The sequence below is a fragment of the Amphiura filiformis genome, chromosome 2 (genome assembly GCF_039555335.1).
Source record: "Amphiura filiformis chromosome 2, Afil_fr2py, whole genome shotgun sequence".
Lineage (NCBI taxonomy): Eukaryota > Metazoa > Echinodermata > Ophiuroidea > Amphilepidida > Amphiuridae > Amphiura > Amphiura filiformis.
The window spans coordinates 57,524,057-57,545,160 of NC_092629.1; the positions used below are offsets into that span (position 1 = coordinate 57,524,057).

The 21,104-nt window shown below is 37.8% G+C and overlaps 1 protein-coding gene across 1 annotated transcript in view; it reads right to left on the reverse strand.

The window, feature by feature from the left end:
• Positions 1-1,221: 1,221 nt before the first annotated feature.
• Positions 1,222-21,104, reverse strand: part of LOC140146440 (serine/threonine-protein kinase H1-like) — a 70,599-nt gene continuing 50,716 nt past the window's right edge. The window contains exons 2-3 of the mRNA XM_072168291.1: positions 13,022-13,351; positions 1,222-5,302 (exon numbers count right to left, since the gene is read on the reverse strand). Of these exons, the coding sequence (XP_072024392.1) occupies positions 5,252-5,302; positions 13,022-13,351 (381 nt within the window). The 3' untranslated portion in view covers positions 1,222-5,251. The remainder of the gene's footprint in view (positions 5,303-13,021; positions 13,352-21,104) is intronic.

The window sequence follows — 21,104 nt, forward strand, 5'->3', positions numbered from 1 at the left end:
TACCCCCAATTTTCTCCACATAGCTGACGGCGCGATTGTACGTGGCGGTATAGGGAGTCCCGGTTCTCCTTCTCCTTCTGTGGATGGCACTTAACTTTAATTGATATGTCTTCTCATAAAAATACATAAAGCAAAGCAAATGCATCTCCATATAACAGGGATGGATCAATATGGCACTGCCAGGATGCTATGAATAAAATGTCCGTGTATCATTCCCCATGAATTCTTTGATTGCAAGGAATATTTTCAAACTTTCAGCATAACAAAGCAAACATATTGTGTGCTCTCCATCTGGACCTATACTGCCACATCTAATACACATTATAATTATGACAATAGACTTTTACATACATAACAAAACATCATGAAAAAATATCTATTTTCTGGGGTTTTTTTTACACTATTCTTCCATACATGTATAACTTGTTTTATACAATAAAGCTATATGTACACTATGTTTTTGTACTTGTACAAATTTGTACAGAAATGGACTCATCATCATTATACAATATATCTCATCTTCTAGAGAGTACAGTTCTATGACATACATCAAAGAGTCAATTCTCTGAACTTTGCAATGCTGCTCCATGACTATATCACAGCAGTTGATCATCTCTCAACTTAGGAGGAGATCAACTCAATCATTCAATACTAAATTTATTGTGCAATATTTTTTACAAGAGGAATCGTACGTGACATATCATATCAGGCATCAACTAAATTGATATAAAAGGCGTTGGCTCTTATTAAAGTGGTTCCTTGTTATGCAAATGAGATAGTTTACACTCCGTAGCTTTCACACTGAGGTTTCCAGCTTGCCTTCAGGTGAATGAGCATGAAAAGAGTCTACCACATGACTACATGATGCGGAGTAAATATCCCATCGGTGGACTCAGGAAATGTAATGTAAAATTTGTGCTCATTGTTAATCACAGTGATCTACATTTGCATAAATTGCATCTGGAAATTTGAGTACATACTACGCAATTGGCTATTCCTTTTAAAATCCACACCACCCCTGTGGAAAATTTTGGAAATATCTGCCACAGGGGGAGTATGAATTTCAAATGGAATGGCTGCATTAAGCAGCTCCATTTGAATTTCATACACCCTCTGAGAAAGACTCAACCTGAATCTTCCCCTGAGGGAGAGTCAAATAGAGCTGCTAATGTGTTAATTCCATTTGAAATTCATACTCCGCATGCGGATGATATTTCCAAAATATATATTCCAAGGGGTGTGGATTTTAAATGGAATAGCCAAATATATAGATTAGTAATTGCAAAGTTCTCATATCTGTGTAACCACTGAACTGTACTTTCTATAGATGATGATGAGGATTACAAAAATACTCATTAATATGTTTTCATATTCAATGTTACGTTCATATAATTCTTGATATAAGAGGTATTCACACTAGGTCTATCACACTGTAAGAATTAATAAATTAGAAATCATGCTACAATGATCATGATAATGACAATAAGTCTTCAGTCCTAGCCATTTGAAGGATCGCGAGGAAGACCCCCCCCCTCCCGATTGTCACCTATGACTCTTGCTTCCAATACTTTTGCAGTACACATTACTACAGGACTCTTGATAACAGTATATGAAATAATATAAAATAAATACAGGGATTTATAACATGCGACTTAAATCAAACAAGTTGATATCTCAAGATACTCGGGTGAACAAAACGAGCCATTCCATTCGAAATCCACTCACCCCCTATGGAAGGCATGACCTTAGTCTTGCACATAGTGTACATTTTAAATGGAGCTACCTGAATGGGTGACTCCATTTGAAATCTACACTCCCTGTGTGGGAGATTAAGGTCATGTCTTCCATAGGTGTGTATGGATTTCAACTGAATGAAATAGCCCATTGTCAAGTGGTGTAAAAGAATGACACGTGACATGTGCAGTAAAATCCTGGTTTTCTAAAAATAAACCTGGTCTTGAGTGAACACAAATGGATTGAAATGTTCAATTTTGTCAAAAGAATTAAGTAAAAAAAAAATTACCAACATTTATTCTAAAAATTCCTATGGAATTTGGCATCAAAATCATACATTTATATTTTTATCACAAAACACTCAATCAGGTGAAGGCAGGGCACATCAAGGGTATACTGACCACAATGTGAACATGGTAAATTGAGCAAATTTAGAACATTTACTGAAAATTTTGCTGATCAAACCATAGTGCAAAATATGTAGGGGCGTATTAAACGAGTGGACAATACTGGACACGGTGGATGAAGTCCAGGGGGGCCAAGGGTTCGAGCAAAAGCAAAAACAAAATAAGGGGGAAAAAAGAAGGCCCGCAGCCTCCTTGTCCATGGCCCCCGATGCTTTTGCTACGCTCCTGAAAATATGGTCTGGGCCGATAACATTGAACTTACTCTTCATCCATCGTAACTGTACCATATCATTATGAATTTGGCAGAGAGACAAATAACAGGTTACTATAAACCGTTCCTATAAACATGTGAAGCATTTCTTGAAGGATTTGCCGAGCGCGAGTAGCGACCAAGCTTTTGTATTGCTTTTATCTGTCGACAGACGGCGCCCTATACTTGCATTTTTTTGGTCATATTCCAGGTTTACAACGATATGTTCCTATTACATATACACTACAAGATTCCTAAGGTATCTGGATGGTACACAGAGAGTACCTACACAGTACCTTGGGATGGTGTAACTGTGCAGGTGGCCCCAATAGGAATCTTGTAGTGTGTCTCTATTATTTCCCATGCATAGCAATCCTTCGTGAATTCATCAAATCCATCAAACTTACATTTGGCTTGAGGATTTGCATCTAGGGTGAGTTTTGTGAAATCCACTCCTGGCCAATACGGTAATAGCGATGAACTACAGACTATCATCATTGGGCAGGACAAACCTCCTATGTGATTGTGGCCCTTGAACATGTTTAAAACAAAACTGCCAGCAGGTTACAAGAGGTTTTGTTTTAAACCATGTTCAGGGGCCAAGGACACATAGGAGGTTTTTCCTGCCCAACAATGCTAGTATAGTGTATTTGGCTTCCTCAAGGCAATGACAAGAAAAGCCCAAAATGGCACACAGAATATACCCGCTGCTTGTTCAATATCCTCAGGGAGAACACCCCTAAAATGGCTTGCAAAAGGGCACACAGAATATACCCGCTGCATGTTCAATATCCTCAGGTAGAACACCCCTAAAATGGCTTGCAAAACTCACTTTTGTTGACATATACTTCCTCCATACATTGTCATATATTAGTATCAACCGGGGGTATTATAGACTGATAACATAGATAGACCACAATGGATAATTAACCTATAGGCTTGACAACTGTGTTCTGAACCCTGGGGGAGGTACTCAAGTTTGGCTTGGGTAGGGACATGCCTCTGAGAGTCTGAAAGTAGACCCATTTTATACCCGCGACCTAGATTTTTCACCAAATTTAACACAATCTCAACAAAACAAATTGAAATTTGGACTCATGTTGTATGATGGGGAATATATGGGGATATATGATCCGAAGTTCATAACGGAATACAGACACATTTCTCTCTAAACTGGCCTCAAAAAGAAACTTATAATTTTTCACAAGGTCATATCTTAATATCCTCTCCATAAAAATGAACAAAAATTGCACACAGGATTACTTCAATACTCTACTCTAAACCCACGTCAGTAACCAAACAGTTGTCCAACTGACACAACAGCGAAATGCACTGACATGGAACACCTTCCTGGATCAAATTCACAGCCCAACCGATTTCTATTGTTGGGTTCCAATTATTCCGCCTGTGAATGTGGTCCCGGAAGCTGTTGCGTGTCAGTGCATTTTACTGTTGTGTCAGTTGGACAACTGCTTGGTTAGTGACATGTGTTTAGAGTAGAGTATTGAAGTAATCCTGTGTGTAATTTTCGTTCATGCACAGGCGAATAATTGGAACCCAGCTATAGAAATCTGTTGGGATGTGAATTTGGTCCAGGAAGGTGTTCCATGTCAGTGCATTTTGCTGTTGTGTCAGTTGGACAACTGTTTGGTTACTGACCAGTGTTTAGAGTAGAGTATTGAAGTAATCCTGTGTGCAATTTTTGTTCATTTTTATGGAGAGGATTTTAAGATATGACCTTTTGAAAAATTATAAGTTTCTTTTTGAGGCCAGTTTATATACTTTTGAAATTATGGATCACACACGGCATATTGAAAGTGACTTACACACACAAACCATATCAGTCAGGGGACACACCATAAACTAAAGAGATAGAGACTATCCGCAAGCAAGTCAAGTCCCAACATCACCTGTTATTGAGGGCCGATCATTCCACGAAGTGCGACAGGACAGACATAACTGCTATGCACATACTGCATACTTTTACGGTCTTTTGCGAAGACACAAAACGCTCTACGTGTATTATGCAAAAGCACGTAATTGAATACTGGCGTGATTGTTAAATACACACTATTGAATGGTCAGCCCTCATGAATATGCAAGAACTCACACCATACAAAGCTGTTTGTGTATGATCTCTTTAGTTTATGGGACACACCTTCCTCCCCTCTATGTGTCATTGGCCCCTGAACATGTAACTAATGTAACTCCTTGGCAGTTTTGTTTTAAACATGTTCACGGGCCACTGTTACATATGAGGTTTTTCCTGCCCAACGACGATATACGTCTACCACGGACTTGAATGGACATCCTTGTTGGTCCTGAAGCTGTTGGCCTACACTCTGGTCCTATGCTTCTGTTTCCAGCCTAGCCTGATATTCTTAATAAATCTCATTTTGTGACATTGTCATCCTATCAGTATGTCCTCAAAGTCCTGTGGCTTGACAGATTTTGTACATAATTCTCTAGAAGCACACAGAAGATATCTCACACTTCCCACAATGCATTTCTCCCATTTCAATTTTCTGTACTGACTTGCTATTAGTGCAACGTGAGTCAATATAGTGACGAAATGTAACTCCATGAACAGAGCACATCTAGATCTTGAAAAATGTGTTTATTTCTTGACTTTCAACACATGTTTAGCCAGTCTATTCTCAAAATGAAAACAAAGGGAACTTGTATACATTTAATAAGAGTGTCATTTGATGAAATGAGATGACATATCATGTTGCATAGGATTCTGGGAAGGGTAAGATATCTTTTCTGCTCCATGAGTCATATCTGCTTTTTGGTATTACGCTGTACATTTAATTGTTGATTTGTCTTTTTTGGTTTGCAGCCGATGGTGTTGCCATGGTTACCTGATTTCCTGTGATTTGATTGGTTTGTTTCCATTGGTAACATCCTCCTGTATACAGAAAAAATGAGAAAACGACAAGAGATTGAGTGATATTCGTTTCTGAACTTCACATGTATGATATATTTTACAAGACTGTAACAGAATGTGTAACATTTTAAAACATAATGTACTGTAAAAGTGGTTATTTTTGTCTGTGTAATTTTTCATGTTTGATGTTTCGCCGATTTTTAACCAATTTCGCCATTTTGAGTTTTCTTACATATAACATGTTTTAGTTTTTGCAGCAGCTGCATTGAGTGCGAAAATTAATATACCACAAAATTTTCCATTTTTTCCAGTATTTCAGCAAATGAATATGTTTCACTTTTGAGAGGGGGTTTCAGAAGTTAACACTCCATCTTTCTACCATGTCTACTGTTATGTATCTTGTCAACTCAGTGACTATATTATATGGATTACAGGGGGGAGGGGCTATAATTGAAGACCGAATTAAAAAGACTAGTTTACGTCTGACGAGCAAAGGCACGACGTGATTGGTTGCTGACCTGCGCAGTACAGCATTTTTGGTCTGGTTGACAGGTCATCATATGTACGCAAACTAGTCTTTTTAATTTGGTCTTCAATTGTATGATTAGTATAATACTCGGTCACATTTTCAGCCATTTTGTATATCGATTACCCCTTTTTCTGGGCCAATTTTGTCTAATTCTAACTAAAATTTGCCAAATTTGACAACATTTTTAGGAAAAGTTGTAAAACTTGGGCAGTATAAACAGGACACCTAAAAATACTGTTGAAAACTTTACTTTTGAACAACCGTTAACAGTTGTTTTAAAGTTTTGACCAGCATTTTAACTATGTAGTTATTGAAACAACAGAAGACAATAGGCTTGCTTTAAAACTTTCAGACAGACTGGAACAGAGTGCATATGACCTCATCAGTTTCCTTATAGTCTACAATCAGTTTCCCCCATATACCGTAAACGTTCGCCTAATGGCGCTTTTGGATTCTTAGAAATGTGAGAGCGCCATCCTTGTAAAATCTCAACAGCATTAAGGATACGTGTATGTTAATTGAGCAAACTGGACATGCCTCAGAAAAAAATATCGTGACATGACCCAATACTTTAGGTCACTAGGTTAGTTGCTAGAGCAGCAAATGTTTTGGGGTTTCTTCAGGTATTCTTTCTCAAAGTGCCATTGGACTTAATTTGTAAATCGATTCATACGTTATGCAAACTCATTTTGGTAAATCTTTTTATAACTTTGTAATTTCTTCATATTTTTTCAATATTCTTCAGTTCAAAATTACACCCTTCTATTGTCTGACCCGTTAGCATGGTTAGCTCAGTCGGTAGAGTATCCGCCTTGAATGGTGAATGGTACTTGTTCGAATCTTGCTTTCTGCTCCCACTTTTATGTGAAGAAGGGTCAAGAAATGTTTTTGGATTTTGTCCCCATTTTACGAACGAATATTGTGATTTTTTTTAAATTTAATTTTAATTTTCTTATTTTTTATAGATAAATAGGCACTGCGAACAAACGGCAACAAAAACCGCTGACAAAATGTGCTGCACCTGCTACCTATCAATGCGTGATATATTCCACTACATTTAACAGTTAAATGACCTTTGAAAAATAGAACGGCCTCAATGTTTCAAATTGTGTAACTACATTACTTTATTCATTTATGCATTATAAATGATCAGCTATTTTTTCTTTTCTTAAATGGATCGAACCCAAGTAGATGAGACCATTGATCATATAACTATCACACCACGAAGTAGTTACGTAACTCCGTGATGGTATCGGAACCAAACACTGTTTGTATGGCGATCATTACGATCACGCTATTTTGGTATGCCTTTTTTGTGTACTGATTGTTTCGATCGTGGTTCATTACTTAAGCGTGTGATCCCGTTGACATAGTGACATTACGTAACCCGATGCGGGCTTCGATACTGAATAGTTGTTGAGTGCACATAATATGGAAAGCCATTGGGGTATTGTGTGCCTTCCAAAGCGCCTTATAACATGTTCTCATTGTGTTGTGGAATCCTAGCCAGACAGGGTCTAATTCTGCATAAAACCGGGCAACATTATTTCTATAGATCTGCTGCGCATTCAAATTGCATTGTATTGCATCGTAATTTCATTTGTGTCTATGCTAATTATGTTTACACAACATGAACTCACATGTTTTCAAGCAAATTCGCCGATAATAGGTGATCAAAAGCGATCGGAATGTTACAAAAGTACAGATCGCATTCAGCTTACTTCATATGAGATGATCTTTGGAAAAATACGGCATAATTTGTCTTGGTGTTTGCAGAATGCTATGCAGTAAAATATTAATACGTTGCGGCAATTCATGATTGACAACTAACAATCGGCGTGTCCTTCAGATCCTCCACTGTCAATTTCTTATCCACTCACTAATCCTCACAAAAGCTTTGTGTTGATTACGTAATGTGTGGAGGCAAATTGCAATAAGTACAATGAAATAATGAGTAGGGCGGGCTCGAGGCGGGTTTCTTCTTCATCTTACGTAACAGTATTGTTCTCCAAAAAACCCGGAAGCTTGTCGTTTGGAGCTCTAGCTGAAATACAGCAAGATAATGTAAGATAGTAAATGTAAACCTGTATTTTAGCTAGAGTATCTCGAGCTAATCCTAGCCAGTATTCAATGATAGCTATAGAGGCCTTGCATTTATCGATTGGCTCCAAATAAAGGATTTGAACCGGTTTCTTCCCCGTAATCATGGCGCAGTGCAGTCCATTCAATCAAATGTTGTCATCAACCTATTTGATCGTAGTGCATTTTGTTATGTGTGTGAGACGAACTGTCGCGGTAGATGCAATCATGCTTTTGTTGAATGCATTTGAGTAGTCCGCCATATTTACGGAATGATACGTCATATGCACAGCCTCTATTCAGTTGGTCGTTGTATGATTTTGTTCGTTCACTCATTCAAATTTTATTTATATCATTTGAAGACTGAACCTATTATGATACATCCTCCGTGGAACAGTTTCAAACATATAGCTAGGGATTATTGGGGCAGAGATTATCTTTTGAATCATCTTAGAGGGTTATCATTTTTTTCGGAAGGGGGGTCCCAAATTTACAAAAAGTCTGCGTCAATAAAATTACGCACCCCCTATTTCGGCAACAAAACATTTATGATCCCAAACCCCAAAATTGTATTGAAATCCGTCTTTTGAATAAAATAACACACTTTCTGTGGTCATCGTGTGACTCCCTACATTTTGGTCATAAAACATTTTATGACCCCTCCTATTATTCTTTCCAAGACTTTATGATCCCAGTATATTTGGGACCCCCCCCCCCCCCTCGAATCAAAAGATATACCTCTTATGACCCCTAATCCCTAGGCAAGGACACCCCCGCGAAATGAAAGACTTGTCGCACGCGACAGTTGGTCTCACACACATAACAAATGCCTATACAATCAAATAGGTTCATTACAACATTTGATTGAATGGATTGAGTTACTCTAAAATGAAACGATAAAAACAAAGAATCATGAAAAAAGACACATACAAGATAAAATAATAAAATTATATAAACAATGTTAAAGATAAAATCAAGAAAATAGAGAATAAAATTTCCTCAAATCAGAAAAAAAACATTGACAGACATCATAATCTGTCAAAATTACTGCATGAGATTCAACCATCAATCTTCTCCACAAGTTCTCTTTATCCTCGCACTATAGTCTAATGCTCTGCTCACTGGGCCACAACGTATCAGGTGAATGATTACCGCATTATCATGAACAAGTTTGTTCGATCTTGTTCATAATTGTATGTGTCGATAGGTTTCACCCTTTAACTACATCGCACCCTTAATGATCAGTGATAATAGTCGGCTTTTACAGAGATGGCGCTCTCTCATTTCCATGAACTCCGTAGCGCCATTAGGCGAACGTTTACGGTAGTCTACAAGCACAGTTGTAGCTTATAAAACAATGGATGACTTAATTGGGATCATAACCTTGTTGATTGACACCTATTGATAACCCACCCAACTTTAGAGTGTTATTTTGAACCACACTATGTGACAATTTTGGTACCTTTTGCAACAATTTTTTTTCTGAATATTTAGATCTATTTAATATTTATATTAATACCTCATGTTTGAATATGTGGACTGCTCAGTGCCAGAAGTGGGTGAGTGCAATAGCTGCCATGTGTAGATGAGTACAATATACTGTGTGTAAATTGCCAAAATGTTCACAGGGCAGCTATTGCACTTATCCCTTCTGGCACTGAGCAGCTGATTTATTTCAATGATCTATTTCTTCAACATTATGACATATTTCAATTGTTCGCATCCCATGACATTTTTGATTTGATTTGATTTGATTTGTTCGGGTTTGACAACCCTGGATAACCCAAGAAAGCCTCTATTGAAGCTTATTTCCATTGGGGTCCATTTGAACACCGGGACGGGTTGGGAACAGTCAGGGGTTAACACCCTACTCTTTTCAAAACTCGCTGCGAGATACATGTACAGGTATGGCTCTCTGTACACGGGACCGACGGCTTAACGTCCCCTCCGAAGGACAGAGTACTTTCATGATTCATTTACCCAATTCTAAATGAACCACGGGGAGAGCGGAAGTCTGAATTTAATCTACAGAAGTTGCCAATTAATTTCAGACTTTTTTTTTTCCAAGTCAATATCCCAGCAAATCGCCACCGCCGGGAATCGAACCCGGGACCTCATGCACTAAAGGCAAGTACCCTAACCATTGCGCCACGCTCTCCCATACATACTAGAGGGTGGTCTATATGCAATGCATCCATATAGTCATTTTTTCGGGTGGTCAAAATTACTGCAAAAAGTCAAAATTACTGCAAAAAGTGGAAATTTCCGCAATTTTGGGTTTTTACTGGGCGGGCAAGAAGGGGGCCAAGAGTTCTGACTGAGGGGGGCATTTTCCCCCATGCCCCCGACCCCTGTGGCGCCGCCACTGATAACTATACGTTTACACTAGGATCCCATAAACTGCACTCATTAGGCCAACATGAGGTACGACAACTCGTGTTGCCTAATCAAAGCCGAAATGTTATCCACCAAAACCAAAATCAAAATTACCTAAAGCAGATCGGAGGGGAGCATTTGCACCCCGGGATTTGCACTTGAACATTGAGACAAATAAAGCTGACACACAAGCATGACAAGAGGATGATATATGTTCTGTACAGGAGATCTCAAGGTTTCATATAATTTTAAAGGGTGTCATTCCCACCCCATGTGCATTATTTTTCTTGAGGGGGTAAACATCCAAAACTTGTGTTTTGATATATTATTGGCCGTAATTCAAGAATCGCAAGACCTATGGAAATAAGTTAAATGGCGGTTATGTATAGCTCCTATCACACCAACATTTTCAAACAAAACAGCTTGAGCTAGGCACTATGCAGATGCATGCAACACAGGCCTGTACGCAGGGGGGGTGCGACCGCACCTCCCCAAATTTGCAAAATTATACAAAAAGTCCCAAAATTAAAGAATTTGCGAGCGTAGCGAGCAAAAAATCAGGTTTTTTACGTTTTTTTGGTCAAAAAAAGTCCAATTTGGGGGGAAAAGTCCACTTTTCACAAAATCGCCCCCCTTGAAAAAAAGTCCACCTTTTCAAAATCAGCACCCCCCCAAAAAAAATCCTGCGTACCAGCCTGATGCAACATAATTATTTGTCTGAATGTTCAGCTACTAACAACAACTCTGTTACCAATTGTGGCCTTACAGAATTGAGAGCATAAATGTCCCCTTGTCTCCGACATGTTCAATGAGCATGATGACAGTTTGGTTCATGCATGTACCTTTTGTATGAGCTGGGGGTTAACTAAGTGGGTCACTTGTATCTTGAGGTGATTAAACTTTTAGACATTTGTGTCTGTCTGGAGCAGAGTACCTGGAGTGTCTGAATCAAATGTGGTATCAGATATAATGATTAGGCCAATGGAAGTTGATTTTCAGCTTCCTGTTAAGGGTAGGGGAGACCGGGGCAAAGTGGACCATGGGGCAAAACGAAACACCCCCATTAACTTCTTTATATGCTAGCTGCCCTCAATCTCCAAGCTCATGTATTTAGAACACGGCATGGATCCAGCATTGTTTGTGATAGGGGGCAATCGAGTGAGTCAGGTATGTGTGATTTTTACAGAAAATGTCTGTTTTTCATATACTTAACCCGATAATTTATAGATATTGTTATCTGCCAAAGCCAAATTACTTTGATAGCCATATTAATGATAGATGGGCTTAAGCCTATTCTATGCATGGTAACAGGAATAGCATACATTAGCGTACAAGAAAAATCTCACCTGGTCGGGGCAAAGTGGACAATAATCAACGTGGATGGGTCAAAGTGGAACACCAGAAACAGACCCCACTCAGAACTATGCAACAGCAATTTATCTGGCTATAGTATACTGATATACCAAGAGGTAGGCCCTAAGTGGTGTTGACAATGAAGACACACCTGAAGGGGATGCATTTCTGTAGTTCCCCCTCCATGTTCTATCAATGAATCTGGGGTAAAGCGAAACGACCTTTTACAAGTTCACACCATTTAATAAAGCTGCATTTTTGATCAACTTCATTAATGTCATTTGTTAGTTGCAGTCATAAGGTCAGATTATAAACCTTAAGTTTCATAATCCTGTTTAGGCTGGACAAAAAAAAAAGTTCCACTTTGCCCTGGTCTCCCCTATATCATATTAATAATCGCAGCATCAATTTTTAATCAATAGCTGGGAGATAGCGTTTTCACAATCTCTTATCAAACCCTGATAACGTTTTCACAATCGCTAACAGCGTCCAGTTGAAGCTAGCGACATCACGACAAAATTGCCTTCAAGTCCCGGGCTTCAAGTCAACTGCTTGTGATCTGATATTTTATGGCATACTAGCGACTTGTCGATCACATATTGGCAATCACTTCCGATAAGTGACGTTAGTTACGTCATAAAAAATGCTAAGTCCTTGCGATTGCCTAGTATGACCCGGGAGTATGACATGCCTTCTAGGCCCTACTTCTGCGGAAGTAGTCTCAGTAGGCCTAATCAGTATGAATGGCTATGGGGCACCTCCTGGTCTCATTCAGGCATGCAGAAAAAAAATGTGATGTGGAATTTATTTTTCTTGGCCTATATTCAAGAAAATCAACAAGTCTTGTCTAACCCACGTGACAATATTACTTTTTTATAGAAGCTTATAGAGATCATGGGCTTGATACAAATAATTAATGTTTCAAAATACAATGCACTAGCACATGAACTCACATGTATCAGCACATGCATTCTGCATGCTCCATCATAGCATTCAAAGGTCAGAGCTTTCAAATGTTGAGAATGCTGGTATTTTGCGATAGCATCCTCTTTTTAATAGTGGTGGGTTAAAAAATAATGATGTTTCAAATTTCTCATGGAACCAGCTTAATATTGATGCAGTATGAATAAGCATGTTGACACCTTTTTTCTCCAAATCGGCCATAAATTGAGTTGGTGCCGGCCAAAACAAGAATTTGGACAGGCGGGTCTGAAAATCAGTATTTTCATCAACAATCATTAATCATTATATGCCTGATTTTGTTTAAGTTGGTGTTGATTTGTATTAAATTGCACATTTGTGTACACTTTATTAGGGGAGCGAGCTGGTGGGATGATTTCCTGGAAATGTCCCCGATGACCGAGGTGCAGAGGGACTACTAGGGTATAATATGGGAAACCAACCTTCTTCATTTCTTTAGCCAGTGCAGTCAGCTCTTTGTCCTGAAGTTTCCTCTTGTCCCTACTTTTGTCCGAGCGTAGTGACCGAGATGACCCCTTGGATCGGTTTGACCTCCTAGACTGTGCCGACTTGGTAGACCTACTCCTGGTAGATGTCCTCTTGAGCCAATTGTGACTGATGGATTTCTGTAAGTTCTTGAGGCTGGATTGTGCTGCGTTGCTGATGATCCATGGGTGTTTGAGCGCCACCATGGCACTCATGCGTTCTGTTACGTTGACGACTAGGAGCTTGTCGATGAAGTCTTTGGCAGCTGGGGAGATGTCTTTCCATGGCTGTAAAATAAGATGAAAACAGAATTTACAAAATGATTAATCACAAAATCTAGTAACTAGGGCGGTTCTGACACCATAGCTGGACTATGGGGCTTTGGCAGTATCCTGGAATACCTGTATTCAGTAATGCAGTTTCAAATGAGTGGTAAAAAAATTGTTGTACTTTTTGGAACAATGTTGAAATAAACCACAAAGGCGGGCGGGCTGCTGGATTCCTGTCACAACAACAACAACAACATCAGCAACAGTAACAACAACAACAACAACAACAACAACAACAACAACAATTTTGCATAAAAATGTAGACTGTCAATGTCCCCAGAAGAACTAGAAGTGGACCCTTGTATTTGACTTTTTTCCTCGGGCACATATAACATTATATGTCCACAAAAGAGTTGGTTTTTCATGCTTTTGGTGGATAGGGGGTGCATCACCACTCCCAGGCCTTAATAAATGTTACTCGGAAAGGGGTCATACATAAGCTAATTAGGGCATACCTAATTAGTTCAAATACGGTGCACTGGCATTTGTCAATAATATTAAAGCAATTCAGAGAAAAGTTTAAAATTGTTAAAAAGTTTTACATTTGTACATGTAACAGAAAAATCAAAATCAAAATTGGTTTCTGAATTAATATTCATTTTCTAATAAATTTCTATGCAAACTTATGCCAACGTGTGTCAGGGAAAAGGACACAAAACCTTTAATAAACTAATAATAACAATAATAACAATAAAGCATTAAAATTGTCACAATTGTCATTACTGGAGGCACTAGGCACTTGGCACGCAAACTAGTCATGGTTGGTGGTGCATAGCACGCCTACAATAAGCTAATCATCAAGTAGTAAATTTGAATGGAATCATTATCAATGATGCCTTTCTTTCTATTATACTGTAAAAGTGGTAATTTTCGCGCATGTAATTTTTTGCGTTTTGCTGATTTTGAACTATATTGCTTGTTTTTAATTTCGCTATTTTGAGTTTTCTTACATAGATCTAAACATTAAAAGAACATATTCACATGTTTTTATTTTTGCGGCAGCTGTGTTGTGCGGAAAAAGTGCAAAAATTAATGTACCGCGAAAATTTCCACTTTTACAGTATATCACAATCAACAAACATATATTACGAAGCAACTTTTTTTTCCGAACGTTTCAAATTTGCAATTTTTACGTAATGTCTGAATTCCTTTAACATTCTCAAAGTGATAATTGAATATTCTTTATGATGAAATAAGATTATGCAGATTAGAATAAATTGGTACAAGTTTGTTCCAGAAAGATTAAAATCAATTTTCCACTTTTCGAATTTGTGAAAAATTGATCTTCCCGAAGATAGTATTTTGCATGGTGTGATTGACGAGCCTGATTACAGCGGCACAATAACAGGCAATTTCAGTGAACTATTAAGAATGCATGGTCAAATGTCATGTGTTGTAGTACTATGACAATGTATTCATAACAAAGTGTTTATTGTAGCATGATGTTATATATCCAGGTAATCGCAACAAGGTCTTATCTGCAATAGCTGCCAGGTGTCATATGTATACATTGTGTACAGTATAGAATGCAGAAATTGTCAAATGTCTATAGGGCAGCTATTGCAGATAGGGCATTCTTTCACTATACCTCTTGATATATATTCTGATATCATTTTTAATCGTAGCACGGTGATACACATTTTTGATATCCTTCTTCAATAACGATATATAGAAAGCGGCACAGCGCCCCCGCAGATATTTGTGGGTGAAATTATAGACTCTAGTGGAATCAGAACAGACAATAGATCTATTCAGCCTCTTTTGGACCCTGTTTAAAAAAAATTGTCAATTACTGGGAATTTTTTGCACGACTAAGGAGCTGTGCAATAATTATGAGCCCCCAGATGGCTTGCCAAAAATTGCTCCCCCCCTCTCTCCCACCAAAAATCACTTGCGGCCTGCCAAATAATCTTTGCCTCCCCCTTGCACATGCCAAATTTTGGGGGATCCCAACATGCAAACCTTAAATGGTCTATATACATGTTGCAAGCACATCGAGCAGGAAAATTTGCATATATACTTCAGCGTTTTTGTACGGTTATCCTCAGCCTTTTTAGAGCATTTTATTTAAAAGGCACACCAAGAATGTGTGCAAAAATTTCTTGCCCCCCCCAATTTTACCCTCCCCAGGGCTCATAATTATATTGCACAGCCCAAGTGGACTATAGGCGGGACTATAGGGCTTTCTCTCACTCTTGATATATGTGATGTGATCAAGCAAAATCTGTCGAAAGTCGGAGATATTGATTTTGACATATAGTCAAACAAAGAAAATAATTCCTTCTCTTTCCTATTGTCTTTCCAACAACTCCTCATATCTTTTGAACAACTTGTCTAATTTCAATGGGGTTTTCTCCAAAATATAGCTTTGCAAATGCTTTATACACCAAAGTTCAAAAATGAAAATTGAATATGCCTGACTTCAGACTGATTTTGCTTGATCACGCCACATTATATTCTGATATCATTTCTAATCGTAGCACAGTGATACACATTTTTGATATCCTACTGCAATACGATATAAAGAGCAAAGAGAAAAGAATCTGAATCCGTCACAGAACAGCACTTAAGTCAGCCATCACTGACCATATAGCACAGGAGAACCATGTCATTGACTGGGAGGGGACAAATATTCTCGAAAAGGACTCGAATAAACACACAAGATGGATACACGAGGCACTGTGGATCAGAAAGAGGGAGCAGGGGACGCTAAATCGCGATGAAGGTGTATATTCTCTAAATCACATATATGATCTGCTGCTAAGAACTGTGCACCCTAGGGATGAGAAGTCTTGCAGGAAAACCGGCGGATCATCACATTACCATGATTACTGAAGAAGTCACCCGACCTGTACTTGATGTGTGACGAAACTGTCTAAGTGAGTAGAATTCTATTGGATTTGACCACATATTTCAGAACTTTGTAGACTATAGACGAATCGCACTAGCCAAGTGATGGTCAGAATTCATTCAGCAATGTCTGGGTCCCCGGCACCAAACTGGTGTTGTGACTGCCCAATTGGGAGGATTAATGCCACGTAAAAATTGATGTAATATTGCATTGTGTTGTAAACTATAAACTTTCATCATTCTTTCAATCTTTTGTCTACACAAGGGTGATGCAATGCAGTTTAAAATTCCCACAAAGGCCGCATAATTTCACATTTCAGGTAGGATTTAATGACGGGGACCCAGCTATGGCTGCCATTGAGGTTTACATAGGAATGCGTGAAATTGGATTCAACTATAGTTACTTGTGACTATGTTAGTGTGGTAGTTGTGACTTTTCCTGGTGATAATTGACTCTATATATTATATCCTAATGCATAAAGGAAATACTTTCAATGAAATGCGCCAAAAATGTACACCACAATTTTATGACCGTGTGAATGTTGTTGCTGGTATCATGTTTATACAAGCAGAATTGTGGGGTCTTGGGTGTTTCTATAACCATCCTTGGCTTATCCATCCATCCTCAATAGGGGGCATGGTAATGTTTGATATGTGATCATTTAGTAATGTTTGTAACATAACATTACATAATTTTCCATTTATAGACCTTAACAATACCTGCAGCACTCACACTAATGTAGACATATATTTATTAGCTGTTCGACTTACATTTTCTGTGTTTTACTAAATTTTTCATCTTTTTCTTCATTTTTGTGTTAATTTAAATTCTACAAACTGTATATTTGAGTATGCAAATTGAGGGTGCTATTTACTATTTTAAATTTAATTTAGGTCAATAATATGCGTTATTCCTTTCATATGATAAAAAGTAGTTTGAAAATTTCTTCGTTATATATTACTCATTTTTATGATATTTGAATGCCATATAACAAAAGTGTCTACCCCAGTAAAGATGCAAACCAGATTTAAGATAAATAGCGCCATCAGTGTTCAACTTTGCTTTAATGAATACAGTTCTACATGCCACGCCATGCCATCAAACAACCGTGGGGCGCTGGTCATTGAACAGTTAGGGGGTACGTATCATATGTGAATCAAAAATCATAGCACATAAATCAAAAACGCTATAAATCTTTTCTATCATACCTATTTAGGATCCCTATGGTTGGAAAGAAGGTACGGTATTACTAGTTGTTGTGTTCATAAATTTGTATTTACATTATCGTTCAAATCCGAATCACACACAGTAAATCAAATAAAACACAGGCATGAAACCTGGTCTTGAAGAAAAAAAACACTGCATGAAAACCATGTTTTTTGGGTTTTTATTACCATTTCCTGTGAATTTCATTCAAAAATAGGCTGAAAAACACTGAAAACAAAAAACGCTGAAATCAGCTAAAATGCTGACAATTTTCATGCCTGAAAACAAGACCAGATTTTCTCCCTATGACTTGCAGTATTTTGTCCCACAGGCTGTTTATTCAATAATGCATATGGGCGCACACCACTAAATAAACTCCCATTGAAATACGTGTAAATATACATGAAAGTAAGTTTGTTTTTCTACCCCATGTAAAACCATTTTTCATATTTTGGTAGCACCAATGTCTTAAATAAAGATTAAAATTTAATTTAAAATGGGTTTTTGACACAAGTTGAGACTAACTTTTAAGCTACGGGACTTGAACAGCGCCACCCTTATTTTCAGCTTGCACGAATGCCTCCTTACCATGTCCGTCACGCTGGATTAGTTTTGGGAGCCAAACTTTTGACCAGATCAAGATGCACCATTTTGTGATATTCTGAACATTTACCAATTGCATATCTTTTACTTTAATTATAATAAACAATCGTGGCTACTCATCTTGCTCCCAAGGGACACCCACTTGTTTGCACTACCGACCTATGTTTACCGGGACTATTAAAGGTTACACCAAATGCGGAAGGATTTAGTGGTGTGCTGCCATATCAGCTCAAATAAAAATCATTTCCCAAAATATCTATTCTCACCTTTCCCAGAGTTATTCTCATAACATCCTCCATGAGCAGAAATCCTTGCTGACACCTCAACATTGCTATACCAATCACAAATTCTGATATACATCACCACAATGGCCTCATCCCAATGGCATAGTTCTATAACCTCAATAAAACAATTATAGTGCAAAATTTGACCTCTAGTTACAGAGTATGCGTTTTTGTACCCAAATTTTCAAAGTTCAGCTAACAAATGTGCAAATGTATTGGGGTTAAAGAACTGTGCCCTGATAGATGAACATGTTGTGGATCCTATTGCATGTACCTACTAACTCTTATTGCTGCAACCATAGCAACTCCAAGTTTGCAATGTTTATACAACATTGTAGTGAAACTGATTTTGGCCATGTTCACACACAAGACCTTTAAGAATTTCAAAATGTGAATAAATCAGAATTGTCGTGCTGGATCGACCCTCCATTTCAAATTGTGATACACAGTACAGTATAAGATCATATCAAAAATATTACGATTTTAAACGAGTCCAGACTCCATCATGTTTGTGTATGTGTTTTGCTAGAGGACTCATATCTCCATGCGCTCAGCATACTTTGAATTAAAGTGTATATAGCATGTTTTGTGTCATGATACATGATATGCACTTTACCAATCGGGCTTGCAACTAAAATGCCACAGGTATTTGGTACCCAACCATGATAATCCAATGTGGCACATGCAGAGGATGAAGACACTGGATGGCTACGCCAGTACATTCAAACACATTCTTGTATACCAAAACCATGCACGGTTGTTTGATAGCATGTAAAACTACGTCATTTTAAAGAAAAGTTGAACATTGATGGCGCTATTTATCTTAAATCATGTTTTCCTCATTACAAGGAGTAGACACTGGTATAATGGCATTTAAACATCAGATAAACAGTAATGAATAGCAAGGAATTTTTTGAAATTTTATCATGAAATGCAAGGATCAATTTGCATACATATATACAGTTTTGGGGGAAAAATAGCAGAAAAAAGACGAATAAGTTGATCAAGAAATGAAAATCTCTATCACTACTGGAATATCTGGAGATCCGATAATCCATGTGAACATCCTTATAGTTAAAATAGTGAAGAGTCAAAATAACATACATATTTATACTTTTCATTTCCTGTGCACTTCTGCCCTACAAATCATAAATATCCAAAATATTGCAGACAGATTATAAATGCCTTTCTAATATCACCTTTTACCTATATTAAGAGGAAAGTAACATGCAAAAGGACATTCCCACCATTTTGAAACAGGTTTGTTGACTTTCGCACACATATTACATTATTTGGAAATCCAATTGGAAAGTTGTAAGAATGATATGTTTCTACTGAGCAGAAGGTTGCTGAGTGATGCAAGGTTATTATTAATTATCTATTAATAAGGTTCGTAATCTTGGTATTATTTTTGACAGTACTATGTCTATGTCAGATCATGTAAATGGGTTATGCCGTACTCTTAATTTTCAACTCCGAAATATTTCTCGTATAAGGCGGTACCTCAATGAAGAAAACTGTCATCATGTTGTTCGAGCCCTTGTGAGCTCCCGCCTCGATTATGGTAACTCGCTGCTTGCTGCATGGTATCACCGAAGCCCAACTCGCGAAAATTCAACGCATTCAAAACAAAGCTGCTCGCTTGATTTTCGGTATTCGTAGGCGCGATCATATATCACATTACCTCACCCGTCTCCACTGGCTCCCAGTCAAGCAGCGAGTTAACTTCAAAATCCTTGTTCTTATGTATCAGTGCCCCTACCTACTTGTCTGAGCTAATTTCTATTTATAACACCCATTCCAGCAAACGTAATCTTCGCTCATCCAAGGACGTTACCAGACTTACTATTCCCAAGACCAAAAGATCTGCAGGTGACTGTGGGTTCTCAGTGTACGGTCCTCGACACTGGAATTCACTGCCCACTTTCATCAGAGAGGCCCCTTCACTGCAGATCTTTAAAAGGCATCTTAAAACCCAACTTTTTGAATTGTTGTAATTTCATTTGTTTTTCTTTGTATTGTGAAGCGCTTTGAACTGCGAAAAAGCGCTATAGAAATATTGTATGTATGTATGTATGTATGTATGTAAGGTGATGTATCGTAATGGGTGACAAACATCATTAAAGTTTGTTCGGTTTATATATGGTGGAAAAAATAAGACTCATGTGTATTCATATAGAATGCCATGCACGCAGTTGGGCGCAATATATACTTACCTCGGGAGGTAATTTTTGACTTTCCGATGAAAACATGATCGTATGGTAAGCTTATTTGGACAAAATGGCATGGAAATTTCATTTTTCTTCTGTTTGATATGTGTCGTAAAGTGTCGAAAAGGGACAGTTTATTTTAACATGTCGGATTTAGGGTCATGTTGAGGATAATACCACAAAGGACAATAGATAACACCTTTACTTGATATATATTTAACTGCAATTTAGTGTTTATCAACACCTGGGTACAAAAAAATTATACACCAATTGCAAAACATGTCCAATAAATGCATCAGTTGGCAGCACAATGGTCAAAACAAATCAACACACACAAAAAATGACCATTGTTTTGGTCTGAATGTCTGGTCAAGGCCTTTTCCTTTCTTGTTATCACACAATCAAAGCCATAACTGAATCAAATCAATCAAATCTTTGACCATTGCTGGATTTTACAAATATCAGTTTCAGAAGTTGATTAAGTTTTACTTTAAGGTCACTTTCTTTTTTAAAAATGTTTGAACAGGGAGAGGTACAGCTATACCTGGGTTGAGACT